The sequence below is a fragment of the Ostrinia furnacalis genome, unplaced genomic scaffold (assembly GCF_004193835.3).
Source record: "Ostrinia furnacalis isolate ACB-3 unplaced genomic scaffold, ASM419383v2 OfSCF1799, whole genome shotgun sequence".
Lineage (NCBI taxonomy): Eukaryota > Metazoa > Arthropoda > Insecta > Lepidoptera > Crambidae > Ostrinia > Ostrinia furnacalis.
Window position 1 is genome coordinate 160,007 of NW_021132038.1, and position 24,895 is coordinate 184,901.

At 37.9% G+C, this 24,895-nt stretch overlaps 1 protein-coding gene across 1 annotated transcript in view; it reads right to left on the minus strand.

The window, feature by feature from the left end:
* The window catches only part of LOC114353723 (ankyrin-2), a 63,009-nt gene that overhangs the window by 2,019 nt on the left and 36,095 nt on the right, over nt 1-24,895 (minus strand). Inside the window, 29 exon segments of the mRNA XM_028305800.1 lie at nt 295-403; nt 704-860; nt 1,276-1,433; nt 2,810-2,934; nt 3,220-8,908; nt 9,938-10,033; nt 10,213-10,323; nt 10,435-11,560; nt 11,670-11,806; nt 11,891-13,824; nt 14,017-14,140; nt 14,218-14,345; nt 14,769-14,892; nt 14,970-15,191; nt 15,417-16,209; nt 16,451-16,732; nt 16,956-17,168; nt 17,338-18,498; nt 18,611-18,780; nt 18,891-19,082; nt 19,318-19,458; nt 19,657-19,669; nt 19,938-20,005; nt 20,117-20,308; nt 20,616-20,756; nt 21,194-21,363; nt 21,825-21,955; nt 22,865-23,077; nt 24,345-24,510. Coding sequence (XP_028161601.1) covers nt 295-403; nt 704-860; nt 1,276-1,433; nt 2,810-2,934; nt 3,220-8,908; nt 9,938-10,033; nt 10,213-10,323; nt 10,435-11,560; nt 11,670-11,806; nt 11,891-13,824; nt 14,017-14,140; nt 14,218-14,345; nt 14,769-14,892; nt 14,970-15,191; nt 15,417-16,209; nt 16,451-16,732; nt 16,956-17,168; nt 17,338-18,498; nt 18,611-18,780; nt 18,891-19,082; nt 19,318-19,458; nt 19,657-19,669; nt 19,938-20,005; nt 20,117-20,308; nt 20,616-20,756; nt 21,194-21,363; nt 21,825-21,955; nt 22,865-23,077; nt 24,345-24,510 — 14,286 coding nt within the window.

A 24,895-nucleotide genomic window follows, 5' to 3' on the forward strand; every position in this document is an offset into this window, starting at 1 on the left:
GGAGTGACTTAAACAATAGCAGCTGCAATGATAACAAGTATTGTTTAGTAGGTACAATATGACAATATAGCAAAAACTGATTTGAAAATGATAAAAAAGAAATTAACAAGCCTGTAGCGTTGTAGATAGCAAAATATAATTTAGCATAATAATAATGGTTTTGTTTTAGATTTCAATGGCAGTTAAGTAGATAGGAAGATAAATGATCAGAAAGAAATATTCAAAAGAGATGAAGCTTTAAAAGGTGGACTATATTTTGTGACAATGAAACAATCTGATGGTCAAATACACTACCTTCTTTGAGCAGGAACTGGTGGAGAAGGCTGCGTAGCAGGAGGCAGGGATGCTGGGCAGCTTCCAGACAGAACTGGTTGCGGTTCATCATCCTCATCACGTCTGTCTCCTAAAACAAAAGAAAATGAAAGTAAAGCATAAAGATATTAATTTGATCATTATCTAAAATGAAATAAAGTGACATTTAAAAGTAGTTTAGTGATTTTTTTTGTCTTTTCTTATAAACTGCTAGTTCCCAGCGCTGGCTTCGCACAGATAGTAGAACTGACGTTTTTAGTAGCTTAGAATATCCTTCAGTTCATGCAGCAGATGAATTTAGCAGTGAGCAACAACAAGTGGCAGTTACGACAAGTACTAATTACTAGACTATCAGTAAATCTTATTTAAATGAAAAATATACAATCCATACCTCTAACAATAGGCGTGTCTCCAATGTAGAAGGTAGGTGCCGGGGTCTCCACGGCGGCTTCCTTCACGGAGTTGTCTCCGCTAACAGCGCTGAGCGTGTCAGTGCTGTCAAACATGATGGTGCGCTCCTTAGCCCGCGGTGCTCGCCCGTCCAGTTCCTTGAAAAGATGAAGAAAATTTTAAATTACTTTGAACAAAATACCACTTTATTCTTCCAGCCTTTTGTTGTATAAAAATACACTGACTCTACGAGTCAATTACCTTATTTTTTAAGAACTGTAAATGATACTCTAGAATTTTTTTGACAAAAGAGTGCAAGACGTCATCAGTTCACGAATTTAGTTGACTAATGTTGATTTTAAAACTCCCTAGCAAAAATTTTACAGCAGTTGTACAGGAAACTGACTCTATTTTATTTATTTTTATCTCAAAACATGATCTTTGTAAGATAATTTCGGTTTCGTTTTGTCGCAAAAACCAGTTTTGGTCAGACACAATATTAATATGATTAGTTACATTTGAATTGAGTGGCTTCTTGTTTTATATGATTTTGTCTAGTGTTCTAATACTCACCAGTCGTTCAGTATCCGAATCAGGTTCTTGAACTTCATAATCATGGGAGTAGTGTTCGCTCGTGGACTGGTGTTCCAGACTCTCCATCTGGACAGCCGTCACCGGATCCAGGGTGTCCAGGGAAGAGACCATCGTGTTGGATCCTGGAGGGCGTACCGCTGTTATCTTTCTGATTAGTATCAAGCTTGGTGGGGTAGCAAAGGTTATTAGTATTATTAGTTGGTGCCTGCTCATTTTTGGAGGCCCGTTTCAGTTATTGTCATACTTACCAGCCCTGAAGATTGCTTTGAGAATGTTAATAAAATATAATGTTTATATTCCAGAAAATAAAGTGCTAGTGTTGTAATTATTGAAACTACTAATAACCTATAGCTTCTTCATGTCCTTACTTTTGGGTGCCCTTCTTTACTGTCGATGTCAAGACTTTTCTTACATAGTGTATGTTGTATTCCTTGAGGTGACAACCCAGATGTGTGCCACCATAAGCATCCCACATAGCTATTACGTATGTCCCAAGTGGAAACGTGGTCGCAACAGCGGACAGTGTCTAAGTAGCTCAGATGGAAGAGCAGTCACTAGGCACGCGAAAGGCAGTGGGTTCTTTAAAATGTGTCACGCGCAAGTGCTTTAAAATGAAAATTTTAAGGGCTCCGTGGAATATTACCATAATAAACGTGCAACAAGACACTGGAATAATAATACGAGTAAATGCAAGCAACCTTCAGGAGAGAAGAGGTAAGAATATAATTAAAGAGGTAAAAATAAATGAGCAGACAAGTAAAGCCGGGATGAGAGCAAGCATTGTGTGTTTACATTTATGCTGCCATGCATAATATTAATGTTAGTATACAACGATAGAGATATTAAGCAGCATAGTATATTATGTATTTTGCAGTAAACCATATGCGCGTGTTTGCTATATGATTTGTAAAGGTATAAGTATGTTGATATCTAAAAAGCTTTTGATAATATACCTGATAGATGTTAATTTATTGTTAAGTGTTAATATAATATCATCAACATTACCTGGATATACAACATTAATTACAGAAGAATAACTTGCAACTGCTTTCATTCGAGCTTTGATTGAAAATACACAAAAGTAGTAAAAAATGGTCATAAAAAGATTCAAACACTAAGCATGCCTGAAGTAAAGTATTCAAAAGAAATATAAACTTGTTGAAATGTTTTATCATGAACCATACAAGTGTCAGTCGTGTGTTGTAGTTTTTCTGATTTGTAGTTCTTCTTCTTTTTTCGTGTGACTTTATGAAACTGGACCAAAGATTATAGGTACCCATTTAGGTGATAGGTATTCTTTTCCGATATTTATTATTTTTATACCTGGGAATCGAACCTAGGTCGGGAAAGTTCATGAGAGGCCTCTGTCTATCGAAGCTTTGCCATGTGGTTGTTTCTATTGCAATAAATAGTGTTATACTAATGACACTGTTCTTGCAACATGCTTCAGACATAAATATGTAAAGAAATGAAGTAGATAAGAAAGTTACATAGAAGCCAAGCCTCTACTTACCTCCTGAGGTGAGACTGCCAGTCATGGGGGTGTCGACCTCGTAGTTGTAGGTAGCTCGGGTGGCGTTGGAGCTGGTTGCTTCTAAGCTGTCGGTGCTTCCAAGCATCAGGTCCGCACGTGCACCTCTGAGACAATAAATTAAGGTAGGTATTAGGTAAGAGCGTAAAGTTTAACATGTTAAAAATTCGTTAGCTCTATATAGAGTTCCAAGAGCGAGTCAGCTAAAATGTAGAGTAGTAAAGTCATGTAAAGTTATAGGATAAATAAAAAAAATGATCATACATATCATAGCCGATGAAATAATTATATTGTCTTATTTTACGCATCATGACTTTTCTGCTCTGTACTGCATTGTCTTCATTCTAATTTATTAAAAACAAAAGAAGTAAGGTTGAAAAAATAAACATTACCTGCTAAAACTCCCAGATGAGCTCAATTCCTCGTCCTGTCCACTCCAGGAGCCACTAGCTGGATCTGTAAATTGTTTACCGGAAAAGGAGATTACGCTGTGAGCTATCGACCTCCCCGAAGAGGGCGAGAGCTCACGGACCATGCTCCCCTCCCTAGAGAATTCCAAATCCTCTGGCTTGTCTGACGTCATCATTATCGTTTGCTTCGTCACCGTCACCACCTCACCCTCGGAGGAATGCCTTTCTAGCACAGTCATCAAGCTATCCATCTCGGAAGACTGCGATATAATCGAAGATGACATTTCTGAACCAAAAGACAAAGGAGCACTCTCGTCAAACTGCTTAGGCCGTGCTGGTATATCCATAGCACCTTCTCCATCAGTGCTTGTTACTGTTTCAGACACCTTTTTACCATCAACGAATTTCTGCTGTATTACTGTAGTAGTTCTAACTACTTCGATAACTCCACCGTCAGTAAACGTCCTTGTAACTGCCTGCGATGATTTAGACTTCTCTTCCTGATCCAATATTTTCATCATCTCCTCGCAATCTCCTGGAATCGACTCGGCTGAACCGTCACTTGGAGCGGCAGCACAAACAAATGAGGATGATTTTGTGCACTCTTCAGTTACTTCTGTCTGTTTAGGTTCTTTTTCTGTTTCTGGTTCAGGTTCAGCAACAAAGAAAGCACCTCTTTCGTCAAACTTCTTAACAGTCACTACTTTAGGTGTAATCTGTTCTTGTAGTTTCTGTTCCAAGGCCATCTGTTGATCGATTAATTTACGAATAGCTGCGGACTCTGTAAGTAGCTTTTGAGATGGACTTCCATAGCTGCCTACTTTCTGGGAAGGACTACCTCCTTTTTGCGATGGGCTCCCACTTTTTTGACCAGGACTACCTCCCTTTTGTGGTGGGCTGCTTTCAGAACTACCGGAGTAGGATCGTTTCTCTCGTTCTAAGAAGCTGCCACTAACTTCTTTGGGATCAGCCAGTAAAAGAGCTTCTTTTTGTTTCGCTAAAATTTCGGCCTTCAATGCTTCAAGACATGCTGATTCTAGACCTTCAAATTCTTTTAAGCTTGAAATCGAAATATCATCACCTTGACTCTTACTAAGAATGTATCGCCTAGGAAGAGATCCATTCAAAGACTCCTGTGAAGAAGATGAGTGCTGCTGGTACTGCTCCATCAAAGCCTTTTCAAGATTTTCAAATTCTTGCAACGAGCTGATAGAGATATCATCATTATCTCCGCGTACTCTAAATCTTATCCGAGACGCCATTTCCGATTCAGAAAGACTTCCGTACGAGTTTCTGAAGCTGCCATAGCTTCCAATAGACTCCTTCTGGGAACTTAAGCTACCTATTCTACTAGCATCAAAATCAGTCATTTCTTCTTCTTTAATATCCTCCAGCGGTATTCTTTCATAATCGTATCTTGGATCGCCTTCAAACTGCATTTGTATCCATCGCTTTCCTGCCTCAATCTCAGCTAATTCCTGAGCTTGCAAACGTTTTTGTTCAATTTCATAGGCTAATAATTCTTCATCAGATAAAGATCCGGATCCGGCACTGCTTGTACTTTCCTGCTTCTTAGATGCCTTCGACAGGTATTCTTCAACTTCAGTGTCGTGTTTCTTTTCATATTTCTGAGCTTTTATTTGGACACTCTTTCCCTCTGTATCAGTTTCTTGTGCTTCTTTTGCGACCTCTTCAATGACGACAAAGTCGTCCATCTCACTTGGTTTATCAACCATTTCAAATTCGTCACTCGTTGGAGACTCCTGTTCTTTTTCATATGTATGTAGAGCCTTCTCTTCAGTTGTCACCACCAGCTCTGATCGGCTGCTTTCAGTTACCAAGTCAGATCTCAATTCTGGTGTTTCAGATATATCATACATGTCATCTAGGACATATTCACGCCCGTTATCAGTAGAAAGAGAGCTTTGACTAGGTGCAGATAGTGGAGTATGTGGCGTTGATAAGTGCTCGTGAGTTTTCAGACTTGATGTAGAGCTCTGTTTGCTTTCAAGTTGTGAATCAGGAGTTTTGACTATGGCTTTTTCTGCCTTTGTTTTGGGAACAGCAGAGTCGCTCTTGGATTTTAAGATTTCTTCATACTGTTTTGAACCAATAGGTATAATGTCATCTTCAATATCAGTGAACTCTCTCTGACTGGGAGGGATTTCTGTCACAGGGAATGGTATGACACTCACTTCTTTGACTACTTTTTTCACACATTCTTCTTTGATTTCTATTGGTTCTGTATAAGTTGTATCCACTTTACTAGGTACAATTTCAGCATCATGTACAGTAGTTTTTACTATAGCTACTTCTTCTTTGTCCGACTTCCTCAGTTCTGGAGTAATGCTTCCATGTTTTACTATTTCTTCATATTCTTCAGAACCAACTGGAATAATTTCACTTTCAACGTCCACAAACTCTCTTGTCGGTTTTTCTAGTTTAGTCACCGAAAAAGGTATGGCGTGTACTTCATGAGTCGTGGGCTTAATGACTTCTTCAATAACAACCTTTTTCTCGATTTCAGACTGAGAAGAAGGCATGTCTAACTTTGAAATTGATGACGATAGTATTTCATCAGTTCTAAGTTGACTTGAAATTGTAGTGTCAGAGCCATCTCGTTCTTTAGATGAATCTTCGTCTACTTCAATGCTCTCAGAGGTACTTTCTAATGGGAAATGTTCAGGTATCATATCTTTGGGTAAGAAACGCATTTCATGTGATCTCTTCATTTTTCCAACTGGTTCTTCTAAATCAGCTTTTACATCTTCCTCGTCCCCAGACGCTTCTTCATCACTAACGTCTTTGACTTTTGCTGATTGTTCTTTTTCTCCCTCATGCAAGAATTGCTCTACATACGTGCTACTTTCCATTAATTCTTCTTTCAGTTCATTTGCTGAAGGTACGAGTGTTTCAGATGCGTCGGAAATATCAATGCTGGCCACATGGCTGGAGCCATCTGAATCTAGACTTTTCATGCTGTCTCTTGAAGCTAGCGAGCTTGCGGCAGTATAATAATCCTTTGACGTCCTTAAAGATTGAGAAGAGACATCGTGGCTAGTTAAAGCAGTGTCAAATTCAGTTGCACTTTGAGCTGTCATCATAACTTCTAAGTCGGAAGAAAGTGGCCTACTCTCCGAATGTTCAAAACTGTGATAGTGACTTTCACCAGAACTGGACCAGCCCTCCACTTCTGAAGCAGATCGCCTCTCAACTACACCGAGCTTTGATTTAATATGCTTCTGAACCCTCAATTTTACTTCTGGACTTCCTTTTGAGGAACCCTCTCGATCAGAAAGTATTATGTCACTTTCGGTTTCTAAAATTGAATGTGGGCCGCTGTCTGACCTGATAGAAATATCAGCTCCGTCTAATGGTGGGCTAGATTCTTTAATATAAACTGTGCCTTTCTCTTCATCAGAAGTCGTCGTTTCTTCTTGCGAGCTCACTTTATGTGAACTACTAATCGAAGTTTGGCTGTCTAACTGGAAGTCGTCTTTTTTAACGCTCGAAGTTTTATCAGAATGATCTTCTGTAGCGTGATGTGGTTCTTCAGTGATAACTTCAGGCCTTTCGGGACTTATTAAAAGTTTGAACTGAAATTCAGATGGCGACTGCTTGTATTTACTACTTCCGTCGCTTTTTTCACTTATAATTTCTACTTGTGCTGCTTCAAGAGACTGTTTGACTTCGTCAATGGTTTTTTCTAAAACCGACAAGTCAGCCAGTGGCTGAGCAGACATTAACGAATCCAGGTCCACCCGTTCTGACTCAAGTTTCGTAGCATGAAACTCGGCAGAAGAGAGATCAGTGTCATAACCGCTACTGCAAATATCCTCGAGGCTCTTTTCTTTGAATAGCTTTATTTCTTCTCTCTTGTGATCAGTACCAGTTAAGAAAGCCGAATCAGCTTCGGTTGAAAATTCAGACGGGTGTAATGTCTCTGCGCTGACTGTCGAATCCATTGATTTTTGGAGAATCTCGGCTTCGTGAGATTCCAGTGATTTAATCATACACTCAGTGTCCAAGCTTTCACCTGACTTAATCATTAGATCTTTCGATGTGGTGCTTATATCATCCGAAATCTCAAAAGTGCTTGGTGACATATCACTCTTTACCATTTTAGAAGTAAAGTCAGATTTCGGTTCGACTACAGTTTGTAGTTCTAAGCCTGTATCACTCCCAGAACTCTTTGTTTCAGTACTTGATGATTGAACCATAGCAGTTTTGAGATTGAGGGATTTTGGTATTTCATCTGCCATCTCAAATGAATCTGCTTTTTGAAGCGATACTTCCCAGACTTGTTCTTGAATTTGTTGCTGAGGTAATTTCACCGGAGACCTTGTCGGTTTCTCTTTCTTAGGCGTATCACCAGTTTTGTCATCGTGAGGCAAATCAGGTGCTACTTCTGATTCTGAATGAGTATCTTGGCTTCCCGTTCTGCTAAACGTACTCTTGACGGGAGACGTTGAGACTTTTATTTCTTTTATAAAATCTACTTCGTAAACTTCGTCGTCTTTTTTGAAAGATTTGGATTTACTTTTAGGGCTCGTTTCGGAAGAACCGCGTCGCTCAGCGGTTTCACTCTTGAAACTCGGGGCATGAGATGCATCAGAACTAAGATCATCGTGTTCTTTGCTTTCTATAACAGACTCTTCTCTATGATGTTCAACTTTTGAACTTATAACTTTTCCTTTAGCAGACACTTCTACGCCTGATATAATCTCATCTTTTTCTACGATCTTAAGAGCTGACTCAACATACGCAATTCTTGCCTTTGAATCATCGTCTTCTTTAATGTCTTCAAGTTCCCCAGGTTCAGTAAAATATTCTTTGCCCCATTGCTCGTGGGACATGTCTCTTTCTGAAATTTTAACTTCATGTTTTTTCTTAATAGTGTCATCTTTGAGCGCTGTCATTCGTTCTTCAGATTTAGTTTGTCTTCCTGTATAGAGCCCTTGCTCAGAAAATTCCCTTTCAACTTTAACGATGTCCGTGTCATCGGTGGTTTTATACACGGTTTTAGTTTCTACATCAGATCTTTTAGCTGTAGCCTCATGAGCTCTTTCAAGTTTCTTCTGTGACGTTTCTGTTTGATCACCTTCTTTGCGCACCGTTGTTTTTTCTTTCACTTCGTGTTCTTGTCCACGAAGTTCATGTGTAGTTTCAGTTTTTATAACAAGTGAGTCATCATCGGATGACGACACTTGTTTGGTTTCAGAAAAGTATTCCTGTCCTGAAATTTTTCTTGTCTCTGTTTCTTTGTGAGACAAAATAGTGCTATAATCATCCATATCAGTGGATCCAAACTTGGCTACCATGTCAGACATGTGTGCCCGCGGATCTATAGACTGGAACTTCATTTCAGCGCCTTCATATGTTTTGTGAACAGATGAAGATGATGTAGATGTTTCTACTCTTGATTCAGAATAAAATGTGTCCGATGACGTTGATTTCTGCATCTCTTCCATTTTGACGGCAAGCTGTTCTTTCTTGATTTGGTCAATCACATCTATACTTTTCTCGATTGTGCGGTCTACGAGCTCTATAGCTCCACTAGTAAGGGTTGGTTGGTCTACGTTTATGAATGATAGATTGTCAGCAAGATGTTTTGATGGAGATTTTGGTCTGGCGGCTTCAGTCAGTGCCTTAGACGCTTCTGTCAGCACGTCTGAAAAGAAAAGAAAACATTGTATTTCAATTGTAGCGTTGCTTAGTATAAAATGTGAACAGTGAAGGTGAAAATAAAAATCAATGTACATAATAATAGAAAATTGTTAACAAGGAGTCTAATAGATTTTTTAACATGGGATAAGGTAAACCTGTTTAAAGATTTGCCCAAAAGATTGTGAAAGCGCATCTAGCGTGAAACATATACCTAACAATGTGATGGATAGATACAGAGTTTAGCGATGGAAGCTGTGAGACAATGATGTGAAAAACAAACCAAGGAAGACTCAGAATCAAAGCGAAACGTTACTCAAAAGTGATTAATAATAATAGATGAAAATTTGCGAATCAAAGACGTGAAATACAAATTGTCTGTTTGAAAAAGCGACAATAATAAAAAAGTATGATCGATATCGCTTGTGGGTCCACTTACCTATAGCAACGTAAGGGCTCCGCAAGAAAGAAAGTAAAATTTACTGTGCTAACTATTATTTGGCAATACGAAGGTGACGGTTGCAAAGAAACAACAATGTTTATTTTATCCAGATGAATATTATAGTTAATTTAGATTCCAAATTCTATTAGTTATTAAAATTATTTGGGAAGTTCAAAACGCAATGAATGTGCTCGCTTACAAGATTTTTAGACAAAAGCAACATGATTGAGTGAAGATTTATTTTTTAAGTACCAATTTTTTATTTCGTTTGCGGTTCTGGGAACAATAATATATTAATTTAATACTTATTATTAATGTGAAACTAAACCACAGAATACATGCGATAATTGGCGTAAACTAAAAGAGTGTGGCAAAAAAGGCTCTATAAATGGTTTCTCTCTACGAAAATCAGGAGTAAAGTTTCGCTATGACTCTACTTTGCTTTGCCACTACTTGTACTGAAAAGCTTGCTTTTTTGATGCAAGATTCAGGTAATGTTAAAACAAAACTTCGGTTAGTGGAAGGTTTATATTGAGGGGATAAAGTTGTATTCTAATTTATTGAATGATTTTTAGTGATAAAATGTATACTGACCACTCTGGTGGGCCTCAGTTTCACTAATGAGACTGTCTCCAGCTGATGATGCCCTGGGAGACTGACGGCTTGCATCCAGGAACGATGAGTCGGAACCTAAGTGGAATGATCAATTAGCGTCTACTTCTAGCTTTACTATGACCAGTTTGTGAATGTGGGATTAGTGTATTGTGTTGTGCTTCAAATGTCATGTAACTAACACTTGTGTAAGTGATTGTAAACTAGATACTTTCATGATGTGTTTGATGTTTCCAATGATTTTTACTGAAACATACCTCTAAGTTGTAGCCCGGTTTGCCTATCGCCAGAACCATCCTCCACTTTGGATCTGTCCTTCAAATCTACTGGTGATGGAGGCGGTGTTTTGGAAAATTTCGATGCTAGATCTGCAGGTGCAAATAAATCTACATTACAACTGCGCGCTATATTTAAAAAATATATATTGTGCTGATGTAAATGTTAACCTTAGGTATCAGGATTATTTTAAATGAACTTACCATGTGTCACGTGACTTGAATCGATTCTGATAAGTGCTCCTTGTGATATGTCTTCTAATAGATTGGAACATCTTCTGTTCAATTCAGTCATGTCTGGCACTTGGTCATCCATTTCTTTCTTTTCAACGTCCTCTTTAGATTCTTCTTTATCATCTTTCACTAAGTCATCAGTAATGACACTATCTGATTTACTGTCAGAGGCTTTGTCTAATAATGATGATTCTCCAAAACTGTCTTCTGACTTTTTCATCTCGGATTTTAATTCTTCGATTCTTTCGTCGATTTCACCGATAAAATCTTTTTCTTGATCGATTTCTGACGGTCTCGTTTTATCTAGAGACCGATCATCTTGTTCGCTCAATAGTTTACTCTCAGTCATAACTGAAGTTTCTTGGGAAGAACTGGTTGATATCCTTACTACGCGAGACACGGATTTTTCGTCTTCATGGAATTCTCTGCTAATAGTGATGCCTTCTGAGGCATCTGATGCCAAAGTTTTTGATACATCTAATGACGAATGATCTTCCGAGAAAGTCTTTTCATCAAGTGATTTGGAGGTCTCTTTTACGCTTTCGACCGATGCTTTAGAAAAGTCTTTACTCAAATCAACCGTGGAGTCTTTCGATAGTTCATTTGTGGCAAAATCTCTTGAAGTGTCTTTGCTGTCGATGGAAGACTTTGAATAATCTTTGGTCAAATCAATCGATTTCTTTGACAAATCTGGTGTGCCTCGATCTTCAATGGGCTCCTCTATTTTGGAATCATCTTTAGTTTCAAATGAAGTTTTAGAGGGATCTTTGACTAATTCAGCACCGCTGATCTTCGAAAATTCAGCTGATGTTCCATCTTCCAAAACTGATTTTTGGCTTTCGTCTGATGACTTAGTTAACGTTGAAACAACAGTGGTAACTGATGATTCAGTCGTTGATTTAGATACTAAGTCTGAATGTAGTATTCTGTCAACAAAGTGCGTCTTTTTGATCATTTTGTCAGAAGACCTGTCTTCTTCTGTGTCCTGTTGCCTTAGATGGCTTGGACCAGGTCTGTCAACCGGTTTGAAATCATCTAAGAATTTACCCTCCGCCGGTTCATCAGAAAATTTGACATCATCGCCAAAATATTCAGACTGGAATAGTTAACATTAATTTATAAGTAATTAGGACTCTCATAAACAGATTAAACAAGAACATTATACATTAAATGTTTTAGTTATTTTACATTAAAATTACTCTTACCTCTTTTTCTGGGAAATCATCGGCATCATCAAGTGAATCAGTCCTTATCTTCTTTGTATCAAAGCTAGATGTCGCAATTTTACCATCAAGGTCTGAAGTAGGTTCAATTATTTCAAGTACTTTTGCTTTATCCATATCTGAAACGCATTTTTTGTATAATTCCTACTCTAAATCAAACATTAATTTAAATAATGTCTTAAAATCAATGTATTAAAACTTACCAGATTCAGAATCGGTGTATATTTGCTCTTCAACTTCCTCAGGCGAGCTTTGAACTGAAAATGTCCTTGGATGCTTCTTCTTAGGCATTATTACAATTTCTCCACTGTCTCGTGAAAGGGATTTTATCAAACCTGGCCTTTCCTTTACAAACTTCTTAGTCTCTTCAAAGACTATTTCTTTTTTAGCTTCGATCTCTTTTTCTTTAGCTTCTTTCGAAGATTCCAACATTTCTTCTACAGTGGTGACCGCTTCTTCAATAATAGAGTCTACAGAGACTCGTTCAGCAATATCTCGCTGTTCAGATGGCTCTTCAGGTTCAATCTGTTCATCTGAAGAAACATCAAAGTCCTCAGATGCTTGCTTAATGATTATTTCAATGTTGTCCGCCATTTGCTTCATAGCTGAATCAGATTTCTTCATTTCTGTACTTGTCTCGGTTACTTTATGTGATTCAATAGGTAAACTTATTGGTTTTGGTATTGGTTGTTCATCTTCTGTCTCCACTTCAGATTCAGCTATTCTTTCTAATGATATAGCAGGGCTTATACATGAATGTCTACGCTCTTCTTTATGGGGCACTTTAGCGTCGTATGATCTTTTTTCAGATTCAACAATATCTTTGGTGGCTATTTTAATATCTTTGTCTAATATTGGACTTCTTGCAGCTGCGGCAATAGTACCTTTTTGTAGGATATCATCAATTACAGGTTTAACTTGTTCTTTTGTAATTTCAGGAACTTCTTTTAAATCGAGACTCTTAGGCACAAACCGTTTTACTTCTTCGAAATCTTCATCCAAGTCAAATTTACCTAGCGTGTCAGTTCTAATTTTGCTAACATCAAATTTGGAAGAAGTTTCTTTTACAATGGTTTCAGTAGTTGTAGTTTCAGTTCCAGTTGATCCAGTAATATCCTTTGTGACTGTGGTAACTTTAGTTACAACAGTTGGTTCATGTTGTTTCACAACTGTAACTATCGATTCTGATTCCTGTGCTGTATCCGTTGTGATTGGACCTTCCATTGTTTTCAAGACTTCTTCAATTGGACCAGTAATGTCTTTAGTAATTGTGGTTACTTTGGTTACAATAGTAGGTTCATGAGTTTCAATGTAAGTTTCATTTGATGCCTGGCTCTTCATTGTGACTTTTTTAAATATCTCCTCATTTGGATCCGAAACATCTTTGGTAATAGTAGTAACTATAGGCTCACTAGTTTCTGTTATAATAAAACTACTACTTTCAGCTTCTTGTGTTGAATCAGTTATCGCTGGCTCTTTCATTGTGACAGTCTTGAAAACTTCTTCAATCGGTCCAGTAAAGTCTTTGCTTATTGTCGTAACTTTAGTGACAATAGTTGGTTCATGGTGTTCAGTCACAGTGTACGAAGTTTCAGTTACTTGTCGCGTATCAATTGATTTATGTCCTCCTAATTTGACCGTTTTAAATATTTCTTCAGTCGGCTCAGACACCTCCTTGGTGATTGCCGTAAATTTAGTCACAACGGTTGGTTCGTGATGTTCCGTTACAGTGTATGTAATTTCCATGTCCTTTCGTGTATCGATAGAAGTAGGCCCTTCTGATGTGACCGACTTTAATACTTCTTGAATTGGCTCTGCAACCTCTTTGGTAATTGATGTTGTTGTTGTGATAACAGTTGGTTCATGCGTCTCAGTAACAGTATACGCACTATCAACAATTTCTTTTTTATCAGATTTTACTTGTTCTACAACTTTTGATATCTCCTCAGTAGGTCCCGAAATACTAGTAACTTTAGTTACGACAGTTGGTCCATGAGTTTCTGTCACTTTCTCTTCCTTGGTGAGAGGAGTGCTTTCAATTGACGAGGATGAGACGATATGAATCGTTTCACGTTTCAACTGTTCTTCCCTTTCTCTGTTCAAAAATTCGTTGGTAATATCTCTATCTTGCACAGCCCTGAAACAAAATGCAATTTTACTTTACCGATAAGTAGGTACATAGAAAAGTTTGTATTAATTAATTGATTGTCATTTTCAAGCCTATGCGAAGCTGTAGATTTGATTGATGTAATGACTTAAATGAAGTAGATTACACAGTACACTTGAATAGTCATTACATTCATGTGTATAGTTTAAATTAGACACTTACCCGACTTCAGCAATATGAGGAAGTTTATGTACATAATCTGTGACATGGTCCTCTGGGAAACCTTCAACGTCATCTAACGAATCTCCATGAGTTAATCTTGCTAATTTGGATTCACTTGCTTTAGCTACAAAAAACAATACATTGAAATATAACAGGAATGTTTAGGATTTTAAACAAATCTTATTTATGTGTAATATTTACCTAAAGCAGCTTTCTTCTCACTCTCAAGTTTAGTCTCAACCTTATCTTTAGACATATCCACATGGGTACCTTGGGTGCCAATATCATCTTCCGATTCTTCAAAAGTGTAATCCCTGGACTCAGTGAGGCTGTGAGCGTCAGATAANAATTATATACCGTGTCTTTACAATGCCTGCATAGCTAATGAAAATTCAGCCTTCTAGTTTTATCCACAACGAAGTTACAGGCAGTCGAAAATGGCCTGAATTGTTTCGAGAAAAGGATGGTACGGCCGTGCCGCTTTTTACTGCCGTGCCCCCAGATTATTATTTAATTAAGCCGTGCATACTCATGCACTCACATAAAATATAAATTGAATCAACTTGATTGTTAGATGCTTTGAACCCTAAGCGATGTACCAGATTGAGCATAATAATGGTAACTCGTCATTATTAATTTTTCATGTGTATTAGATATAAATAAAATGACTAAAAAAACAGACAACTCAATAGCAAAGTATATTCATTACATGTTCATGAATTAGTTATTTCTTCGTAAAGTAGACAACTTACCCGACTTCAGCAATATGAGGAAGTTTATGTACATAATCTGTGACGTGATCCTCTGGGAAACCTTCAACGTCATCTAACGAATCTCCATGAGTTAATCTTGCTAATTTGGATTCACTTGCTTTTGCTACAAAAAACAACACATTCAATTATAACAGGTATGTTCAGGATCTTAAACAAATCTTATTTAGGTGTAATATTTACCTAAAGCAGCTTTCTTCTCACTTTCAAGTTTAGTATCAACCTTATCTTTAGACATATCCACATGGGTACCTTGGGTACCAATATCATCTTCGGATTCTTCAAAAGTGTAATCCCTGGACTCAGTGAGGCTGTGAGCATCAGATAATCTCTTTTCTTCTAAGCGAAGCTCACTAACTGAACCTGATCCAGCTGACGTCACTGATTGACGTTTGATGGCATCAACTAAAAAAATAAGAAATGCAAAGTAATCAAAAGGACAAAAAGGAGAGGCTTTGATAGAATTTACGAAAAATACGCAGCAAAATGTTGTTTATCGTTATGAAAACTACACACAAGTTGTGTATTTTCACAGAAATAAAAACATCAGATCGATTTCAGATATGATACCGCATTGTATGCGTTTCATGAAATTCCACTAAATCATTATAATAAAAAAGTTCACAGTACCTTTCTCAACGGTATCTTCCCTGAATGTCTTTACATCAGTTTTCACAATTTCTTTGGTAATTTCCTTGACACTAGTAACTGTCACCTTTTCATCTAGTGGAATCACTTCACCGTCTTTCAACGCGTCTTCCTCAGAGGACGTCTTCTTTTCCGTAACAGCATCTTCTGAACTAATCTTGTCTGAAATGCCTTCGGATGATTTACGTTCAGAAATTTCAATTTCTCGACTACTTTCAGAAGAAATCTTATCAGAAGGTTCATCTTTGTCAGATTTATCAACTTCTTCGGCCTCAGTGACAAACATTTGGAACTCTTGTTTTGGTTTAGCCGGTTCAAGGTCTAATTGTAAATCACTAATTTTTGAGATCGATACAGATTCTGTCCTTGAATGACGTTTTGGTCCCATCTTTTTGAATACAACTTCGGGCTCTTTATCAGATTCAGAATCTTGTTTCTCAGAGTCAGTTGTCTTAGTGTCGATTCTCATTGAGGTAAACCCGACGCTTTCTTCGAACTTCTCGTCACCAAATCCACTTCCTGAGTCGACTGTTTCTTCATATTCAGCGCGTTCATCAAAATCAGACGAAGAAACTTTAGCTTTTACATCTGATTGGTCTGATTTCAGGGACTCAGCTTCGGAATGGCGTCTTGAGTCTGTGTGCTCTGAGTCTTCTAAAGAGTCCGAGTAAATGCGTTTAGAGAAGAAGCATTCCTGAACTGAATCGTCTTCGGGAACTGTCTCAATGAATTGACGAGCCTTTGCACTTATTACTGGAGACTCTTTAGGTGAGACCTATCAAAATATGAAGTAAATAATATGAAAACACTAGTAATCATACATCATTATACGTATTGGCATCTACATTTTAGATCTATACTTTGATTTATTTAAATACAAAATACAATACACACGCTAGAAGTAGACTTATTAAAAGTAAACATATCAGCTCTATTATCAAATATTCAATAGAAAGTTTTATCACAAATAACACAAGGTTTAACGATGGCCTGAATTTGGGATCGACCATACCCACCTTTTCTGCGTCTTTCGCGTCAATAGTAGGTGCATGAATTTGTGCACTGTATTCACTTTCGTATCTGAGGAACTCTAGAGTTTGATCTCTAGCATGTGTAGTTTTATCTGAGACGACAGTTATAGTTTTTACTTCAGTCTTGGATACGACGTGACTGACATCTTTGTNATCCTTGTCTACAGGCCGGTGAGCTGGACTGGAACCGATCTGATCCTCTAAGTCTGAGAACTGAGACGCTTCGTCCAGTGAGTCACTACGGTGCTTTGAATCCTTGGAATATACCTACAAGTTAGTCATTATTATTGAACTCTTGCATAACATTAAAATACCTAATAAAATTTATCTAAAAAGTTATTCACATTTTGAGAAAGAGAATTCAAATTATCGTTTAGCAACCAAATTAAGTAGCAGAGAAATAAAAAGTTACTTGATTGAAATAAACATGAATTGAGCTAGCTTTTGCCGATTGTATAAGTTACTACTTGAAAAGTTTTTTAGTATTTACCTTAGATTCAGTTTGTGAAATAAAACTGAAATCTTTTTCAGTGCTTTGCTGTAAATCGGCAAGTGAGTCGGTCTTTTCTATGCCTGATGGCACAGGCGACTCTTGAGAAATCTTACGACCAATAAGATCTTGCACGTCAGAGCTTATGGAATCAGTCTTAGTATGTTTGCTTAGGTCAGATTTTGTGCTAGCTATTGACAGTTGAGGCTCAATCTACAAACAAATATAACAGAAATAAATGGAAGTTGTAAATGTTTAGTAACCAAAATAGGTGATAGGAATAAAACTAATAATTTATTTTCAGTAAAGCCGATTGATTTGAAAAATAGTAGGTAAAGAAAAATTACACACAGTATTTAATTTTATAATAGCCCGAACTTACCTTATCTTTTAATTTGTCATTAACAGAAACTTCTTTTTCTTCCACAGCTTCTGTAATTTCTTCTTCGCTAACTTTAGATCTTAGCTCTTCTGTCATTTGCTTCTCTAACTTGATGGCAACATGATGATCATCTTTCTTATCATCATCGTCCGACTTTTTATCGTCTTGCTCGGGAATAATTTTGGGGTCCTTGGATTTCAATTCAAATCCGTCTTTCAAGCCTTTGAAGGCGAACGATTCTTTGTCTAACTTTGATTTAATTTTTTGTTCTAATTTATCTACCTTTACAGTTGTTTGTGACTCAGTTTCAGTTTCTGAGTCGGTTGATTTCTTTAAAAATTCGCTATCTTCTTCTGATGACACTTGAACTAGAGTTGAATCCGTTCTTATTGTCTTCGAATACGGTTTACCTTTATCTTCGTATTTAATTTTAGAATCAAAGTGCTGAATGGTTTCCTTTACAGACTTCACAGTTTCAACTTGTCTCTCAGTTTCAACTGAAACTTTATGAACCATGTGCTCCTGAGTTTCCATACTCGAGATTTGCTTAGATTGTTCCCTTACAAACTCTTGTGTATATTCATTGCCTTGTTCTTGTGCTAATGTGTGTTTTTTCAATGCTTCTTTTGTTAGCTTGACTGTAGTTTTAGGTAAGTCAATTGACGGTTCTTTAGGTATTTTAGATTCGAATGAACTGATCTTATCTCGCAACGTAGCTTCTGCGATATCTTTGTCATCTTCAGTGACAAGTTCTGGGGACTTTTCACCATCGTCTAGTTTTTCTTCAACTTTAGAACTAACGATTTCTTTTTGTGATATAACATCCTTAGTAAATGTGTCAACTTTTTCTATTACTTGTTTCACTTCTGTTGTTTCCGTAACTGATTTCCTTGGAGTGATAGTAACGTTGGAGAAATCACCGGAGGGGAATCGCATAGATTCGTTTCTCATGTGCCTCTGTAGATGTTTAGGGGTTGGTTTAGCAGGAGACGATGGGTCAAACTTTCTAAATTGTTCAACTGGCCGTTCCACAGGTTTTGGTTCTTCTTTCTTTACTTCAACTATCTCTTCTCTGTGAATTTCTATTTCTTCGGTCTCTTCAAGAGTTTCTGGAGACGTTTTTGAACGCGTTCGCTCTAATTTGGGATCTTTTTCCTTAACCTGTATGTGCAATGAAATATTAGTAAAATATGTAGAAATAAAAATATTGAACATTATTGTTACATGTAAACACAGATTTAAGATTTTTGAGACTATTTTTGAAGAAGCTTACCTGCACTTGTTGTTCAATATCATGGAACTTTTTAATGTCAGGTTTGATCTGAGTCTTGATTTCAATGATTTCTTCTCTAATTTCTTTCTTTTGCTTTGACGCCGGTATTTTACTTGAGCTTAACTTCCTTGTTATTTGTTCTTTCCTTTCTGCTACACTTCGCTTCACATCTGTCAAAAATCAATATTTTTTAGTTACTTCCACAAAATAGTCTGAACATTTACTGTCTTGGGAACATGCAAAATAAATACGTCAAGTAATTATAATACATTTGACTGACCTTCGTCCTCCTCACTCTCTTCACTAGGCGTGGGAGTTCTGTCCACTAAAGACTCACTCTTATCCACTATCGACTTCTCTTCTGGAGAATATTTAGCTTCGTCTTCATGGTCTTGCTCAGATTCTCTGTGTAGACGCTCGGCAATTTGGTTTTCGTCGTATATTTTGTCTTTGAGTTTATTATCCTCTTCAGCTATGAAATAAATATTAATATTAGAATCAAAATGTGTTATTAACATTTGCAGGTATAGCTATAGCGCATAATTTAATATCTTCTTTCGATCAGAATGATAGCTCTGTTAGTTCTGTCACTTAACACCCGTCTCGTACCGCTATATTACCACAAGAACCTACCCAGTTAGGCATTTTACCTGTGAATAGTCTACATAATATTAGCGACAAAATAAATAATTTTATTTCGGCAATACCTTTGTAAGCCTCGATTTCCTCAGAAGCTTGTCTCTCTTGGTAGATGTTCCTCTGGATGCGCCTCTCGTTTGTGACTTCCGATTGAGGTGCGATGATGTCATCTCTGCCAATGCGGCATAGTGCAAGTTCCAATGAAGTGTCTGCAAAAAGTGTGAATACCAATTATTACAGGACTAGTTCCACCTCTCTTTCCCGCCCCTGTTACTCCTATTTAGCCAGGGAAGCGAGCATTTACAGTTTGACCGTCAATGAAATCCAGATAGTGAAGTTGAACATTACTGTTAATGTTATTTGTTTGGTGTGCAATAAAGTGTATTTATTATTATTATTATTATTACTCAGTCCCCACGACTATAACCACGGAGTGAAAATCGCAATGTGTGCCTCTCACTCCGTGGACCGATGATCTAGTGGATGTATCTGAAGGCATCTGGATGCCATCGGCACAGGACCGGTCGTTGAAGAAATCTTTAGAGAAGGCCTAGTCTAGTCGTAAAGTCTAGCAGTGAAATCCCAAGTCTTAAACTATGTAGCTTCAAGTTTGCATTGTAGTCTAGTACGAGAACCACCAGGTGCCCCCTTCAAAGCATTAAAATCTATACATATTATGTATTCCCACCTTGGGCTTTGGTACCNTCAACTTCCTTGTTATTTGTTCCTTCCTTTCTGCTACACTACGCTTCACATCTGTCAAAAAGTAATATTTTTTAGTTACTTCGACAAAATAATAGCCTTAACTTACGGTCTTGGGGAGATGCAAATTAATATGTCAAGTAGTTAATAATACATTTGACTGACCTTCGTCCTCCTCACTTTCTTCACTAGGCGTGGGAGTTCTGTCCACTAAAGACTCACTCTTATCCACTATCGACTTTTCTTCTGGAGAATACTTGGCTTCGTCTTCATGGTCTTGCTCAGATTCTCTGTGCAGACGCTCGGCAATTTGGTTTTCGTCGTATATTTTGTCTTTGAGTTTATTATCCTCTTCAGCTATGAAACAAATATTATTATCAGAATGAGAACGTTTGATATTGTCAATTTTTGCAGCTATCGTGCTTAACTTAGTATGTTCTTGCAGTAATGAAGCGGAGCGGGAGGATTTTTTACGTTAAAACATCAGTGAGACTTCAGATGTGCCTCTGAAATAAATTCCGTGATAGTTCTGTTACTTCTCTCATAATATCACCCGTATCGCACCGCTATATTACCACAAGAACCTTCCCAGTTAGGCGCTTTACCTGTGAATAGTCTACATACCTAATACAAGCAACAATTAAAAAAAATATTTCGGTAATACCTTTGTAAGCCTCGATTTCCTCAGAAGCTTGTCTCTCTTGGTAGATGTTCCTCTGGATGCGCCTCTCGTTTGTGACTTCCGATTGAGGTGCAATGATGTCATCTCTGCCAATGCGGCATAGGGCCAGTTCCAATGAAGTGTCTGCAAAAAGTGTGAATACCAATTATTACAGGACTAGTTCCACCTCTCTTTCTCGCCCCTGCTACTCCTATTTAGCCAGGGAAGCGAGCATTTACAGTTTGACCGTCAATGTAACCCATACAGTGAAATTGAACATTACTCAGTCCCCACGACTGTATCTATGACCATGGAGTGAAAAACGCAATGTGTGCCTCTCACTCGGTGGACCGATGATCTAGTGGCTGTATCTGAAAGCATCTTGATGCCACCAGCACAGGATCGGTCGTTGAAGAAAACTTTAGAGAAGGCCTAGTCTAGTCGTAAAGTCTAGCAGTGAAATCCACTTGGTAGCCCCAAGCCTTAAACTATGTAGCCTCAAGACTGTATTGTAGTCTAGTACGAGAACCACCAAGTCCTCCTCCAAATCTATACATATTATGTAGTTATTGTATTCCTACCTTGGGCCTTGGTACCAGACTGCGTCTTCCAAAGCTTCAGCATGAGCTGCGCCTGCTCAGCAGCCGTGATCCTCTTGGCTTGGATCTGGTTGACGGTGGCCACGCTGACTCCCAGCTCGTACGCCAGCGCCACCCAGTCTTTGCCGAGGAGGTTGCAAATGTCTTCCAACCTAAGTATGTACATACATGTTTATTTCACGAGCAATTCGATTTATTAAAGAAAACTTGACCCTTTAAAAATAAATCATTCAGTTCAATAAGATTTCTCAAGAGTACCAATAAAGTCACCAATTCATTTTAAAGGGATACTGCATTTGGAAAACTACTGACTGTTAATTCAGTAAAAAATACGATTGCCTGCGGTCAAAAGTCTTTTGATTGATTTTGCTGGTTAAGTACTTTTTTATTTTGACTATTTTGGTACTCAAATATACTTTTGACTGGTTAAGAGTTTTGACTGTGACATATTCGTTGATAAAAAGAAAAAAAGGCACTTTTTATTGTCGTTCCGTGCTTCTTAGGTCTTTTTTATAGGACTTTGGGAATCTCCAAATTAGTAGCTCAAAGACAAGAAAGTTCTATTGTTTAGTAGACCGAATTATGATGAATGAAAGTTCTACCAGTTAATTACCTCGGGTCGCTGAGTCGTTGCCTCCATATCAGCTCTTGCTCCTCAGTGCGCAGCGGCACCGTGTCAGTCGGCTGAGGGCTCGTCCTCTCCACTGATGTATCGTCAGGAACCATTATGTTCAGGACGGCGATCTATTGGGAAGATTGATTTTTGGGAGGATAAGTGACTCTGTCAATTAATCAATTACAGGACATTTCATAGTGTTTCTGCTTTTTTTTCTCATTACTATGCTAGCTCTTGATCGAACTTATTATGGGACTATAACTGTAGCTTTTCCCTTTGCTTTTTGTCTGGGAATTTTCATAGACTTTGACTAATATGACTTCTTTTAACGATGTATATGTTACGGTTAATGTGATAAATTGAAAATTATGAATAATCGCCGGTTATTATGAATAATTACCGACAGGCTTGGTAAAAGAGATAAATTAATCACATTTATCAGTGATTATTTCATAATGTAACCTTAATACTAACAAACACCATAAAAGAGAACACCGGCTCGTGTACAGCGCTCATGTACAGCCTCACATTTTGAACGTTTTGATATCATATATTAATATAATTTGGCAAAATGCGTTTGGAATGTTTTTTGCATAACATTACTTTGCCATAATTTTTTTTTTTTTTTTTTTAATATATAAAATGCCTATAACATTGTTTTGATTTATAGTGAAAAATAGGTTAGGGTGCGGCGGCCTAATCCTAAGCCGCCTATTTAGTTTATACACACTAAAATGATCTCATATTAATCACATTTACCAAATCATGCGGTAATTATTCATAATAACCGGCGATTATTCATAATTTTCACATTTATCACTTTGACCGTAACATATAGACTCTTAAACAACTGTAGACTTTAAAGACTTCGTTAAATAAACTACTCTTATTCTACTATGTCATTATTCAGTGACTGCAGTATATCAAGGCTCTCAAACTCTGTGACTGTTAAACATAATGGGTACGCTTCCATCTACAGCTGATTGATAAAATACAAATTGCATTTTAATAAAACTTAGTAATGTGTAGAAACTTACCGGTGCCGGCGACGGTTCACCCTTAGGAACCTTCGGATCCCTCATAAACTGACAACGGCAGATCGGCTCCAGATCCTGGGTCTTGATCATCACAGGGAACGCAACGCGGTTCTCCCGGAACGCGCGGAACGGAATCGACAGCTGTTCTCCGGACTTGGCCACTGGGACTAGGTTTCCACCAAACTCTAGGTAGATGGGCTTGCCTTCGTGGACCTTGAAATAGACAACATAGTGTGTTATTGCGTCATATTGGTAGATAGGATACAACCTCAGATCATAGAAGGGAATAGATGTGAAACGGGGGCGTGGCGCGTGTCTCCGCGATATGCCCAGAAACGAACATCGCCCGCGACGCCAGGTTAGTCGCGATTCAGTCGTACTGAGGAAATGTTCTCCGATATTGTTGGATAATGCGTCGTAACGTGCAATAACATAAGTGAAACGAAGAACTACAGGAACAATGAAGTCATTTACCACATGTAAGTATTGCAAATCCATTGGTATTTTGCTTATAAATAAAAAAAACTAAACATTTTTACGAACGAATTCAGTGCCGTGACATTTACTGCGATATCGAAATTAGTGGTGATAAAAATTCAAACACGTTGTACATTGACGATTTAGTTAGCAACCACTTTATGTCATGCGTAACTACTGCGCAATGTATTTTATTTCTTCCGATATCCACTGACGCGTGAAAATACACAGTACGGCCGCATGTGCCGGTCGTAACATAGTGCAGGGCTCGTGTTCTAATACGGTTTCCTATTATCGATAAATAGAAGTAAATTATTATTTTCTAGATTCTGAGTTTTTCGTCCATACAAAATGGAACTGACTCCTTTATGCAAAAATCGTTAAAGAACATAATAATAACGTATAATAATAAAAAGGTTTTCATACAAGCATTTTTTAAACCAATTTCGAGCCTTGCCCCCAGGATTTAAAGTATCGATATCTTATCGACTCCATTTTATCTTTCTTCTCTCTAATTGCTTTTTTCAAAGTGTGCGTCACGTCACGCGGCCATTGATTGGCCATAAGGCACGCCTTCTGGCCAATCACAGCACTTTTAAGCCGGTTGCACATGTTGTCGTAGACTCTCAGTCGCTTTGTTTTTACACAGTTGAATGTGTGTGTGGGAGCTGTGGTGGGGGAAATGTGGGGACACTGGTTCTCGTTGTAGTTACGCGCGACTTCATATCTATTCTCTTTCTATGATCTGAGGATACAACAAACCAGTTTAATGATATGCCATTGAAACCAAAATAACACTCCCATTCTTCCCATGGATGTCTTAAAAGACCTGGCCAGAGTAGCGAATGTAAAACCTCCATTCACCTCCAATAAATAGACATGCTCCTGCATTAGAGACTAATAATTGACCTGATGATGATGATACAAAAATAGAAAGGAGAAAGAGTGAACCAAGAATACAGACATACAATTTCATTTGTAAATTTTATAAAATTAAGTATACCTCAACATCCCTGCTCTTGGCGACTTGTATGAACCGTTCGATCCTTTCCAAAGCCTTGTCCTCCTTGTCGTCGGTGACACAGAACATGCGGAGCTGGGCCTGGCAGTCGTCGGTGCGCTTGGCGTACACCACGAACCGGGCCATGAATGGCACGTGGATCGCTTCCCTAAAATTATATTACAAATTAAAAAAGAGTGTATTTTGAGAATGCCGCTGTACAAGGAAGGCTAGGCAGCACGTATAAAAAATATTTCCTTACTAAGCTAAACTTTTGTCTGTAACTAAGTAGGTACTAGATAAAATAGTAATTTAGAGTGCTTAGAGACTGATAAACTATAAAGTTTATCAGTCGTTGCCGATGTTGTCGTTAAGTATAAACTTACTTACTTCCATGGAGAAGTCTAGGTAAATAGTAACATTACCAGCGTTTGTCGTACCTGTACAATTCTGTAGCCATTTTTGTGGCGTCTTCAATATGGCGGCAGTCGATGAGCCAATACCGAGCCGAGACAGTCGTGGTGAACGACACACAGTCATTCACGAAGGTCAGA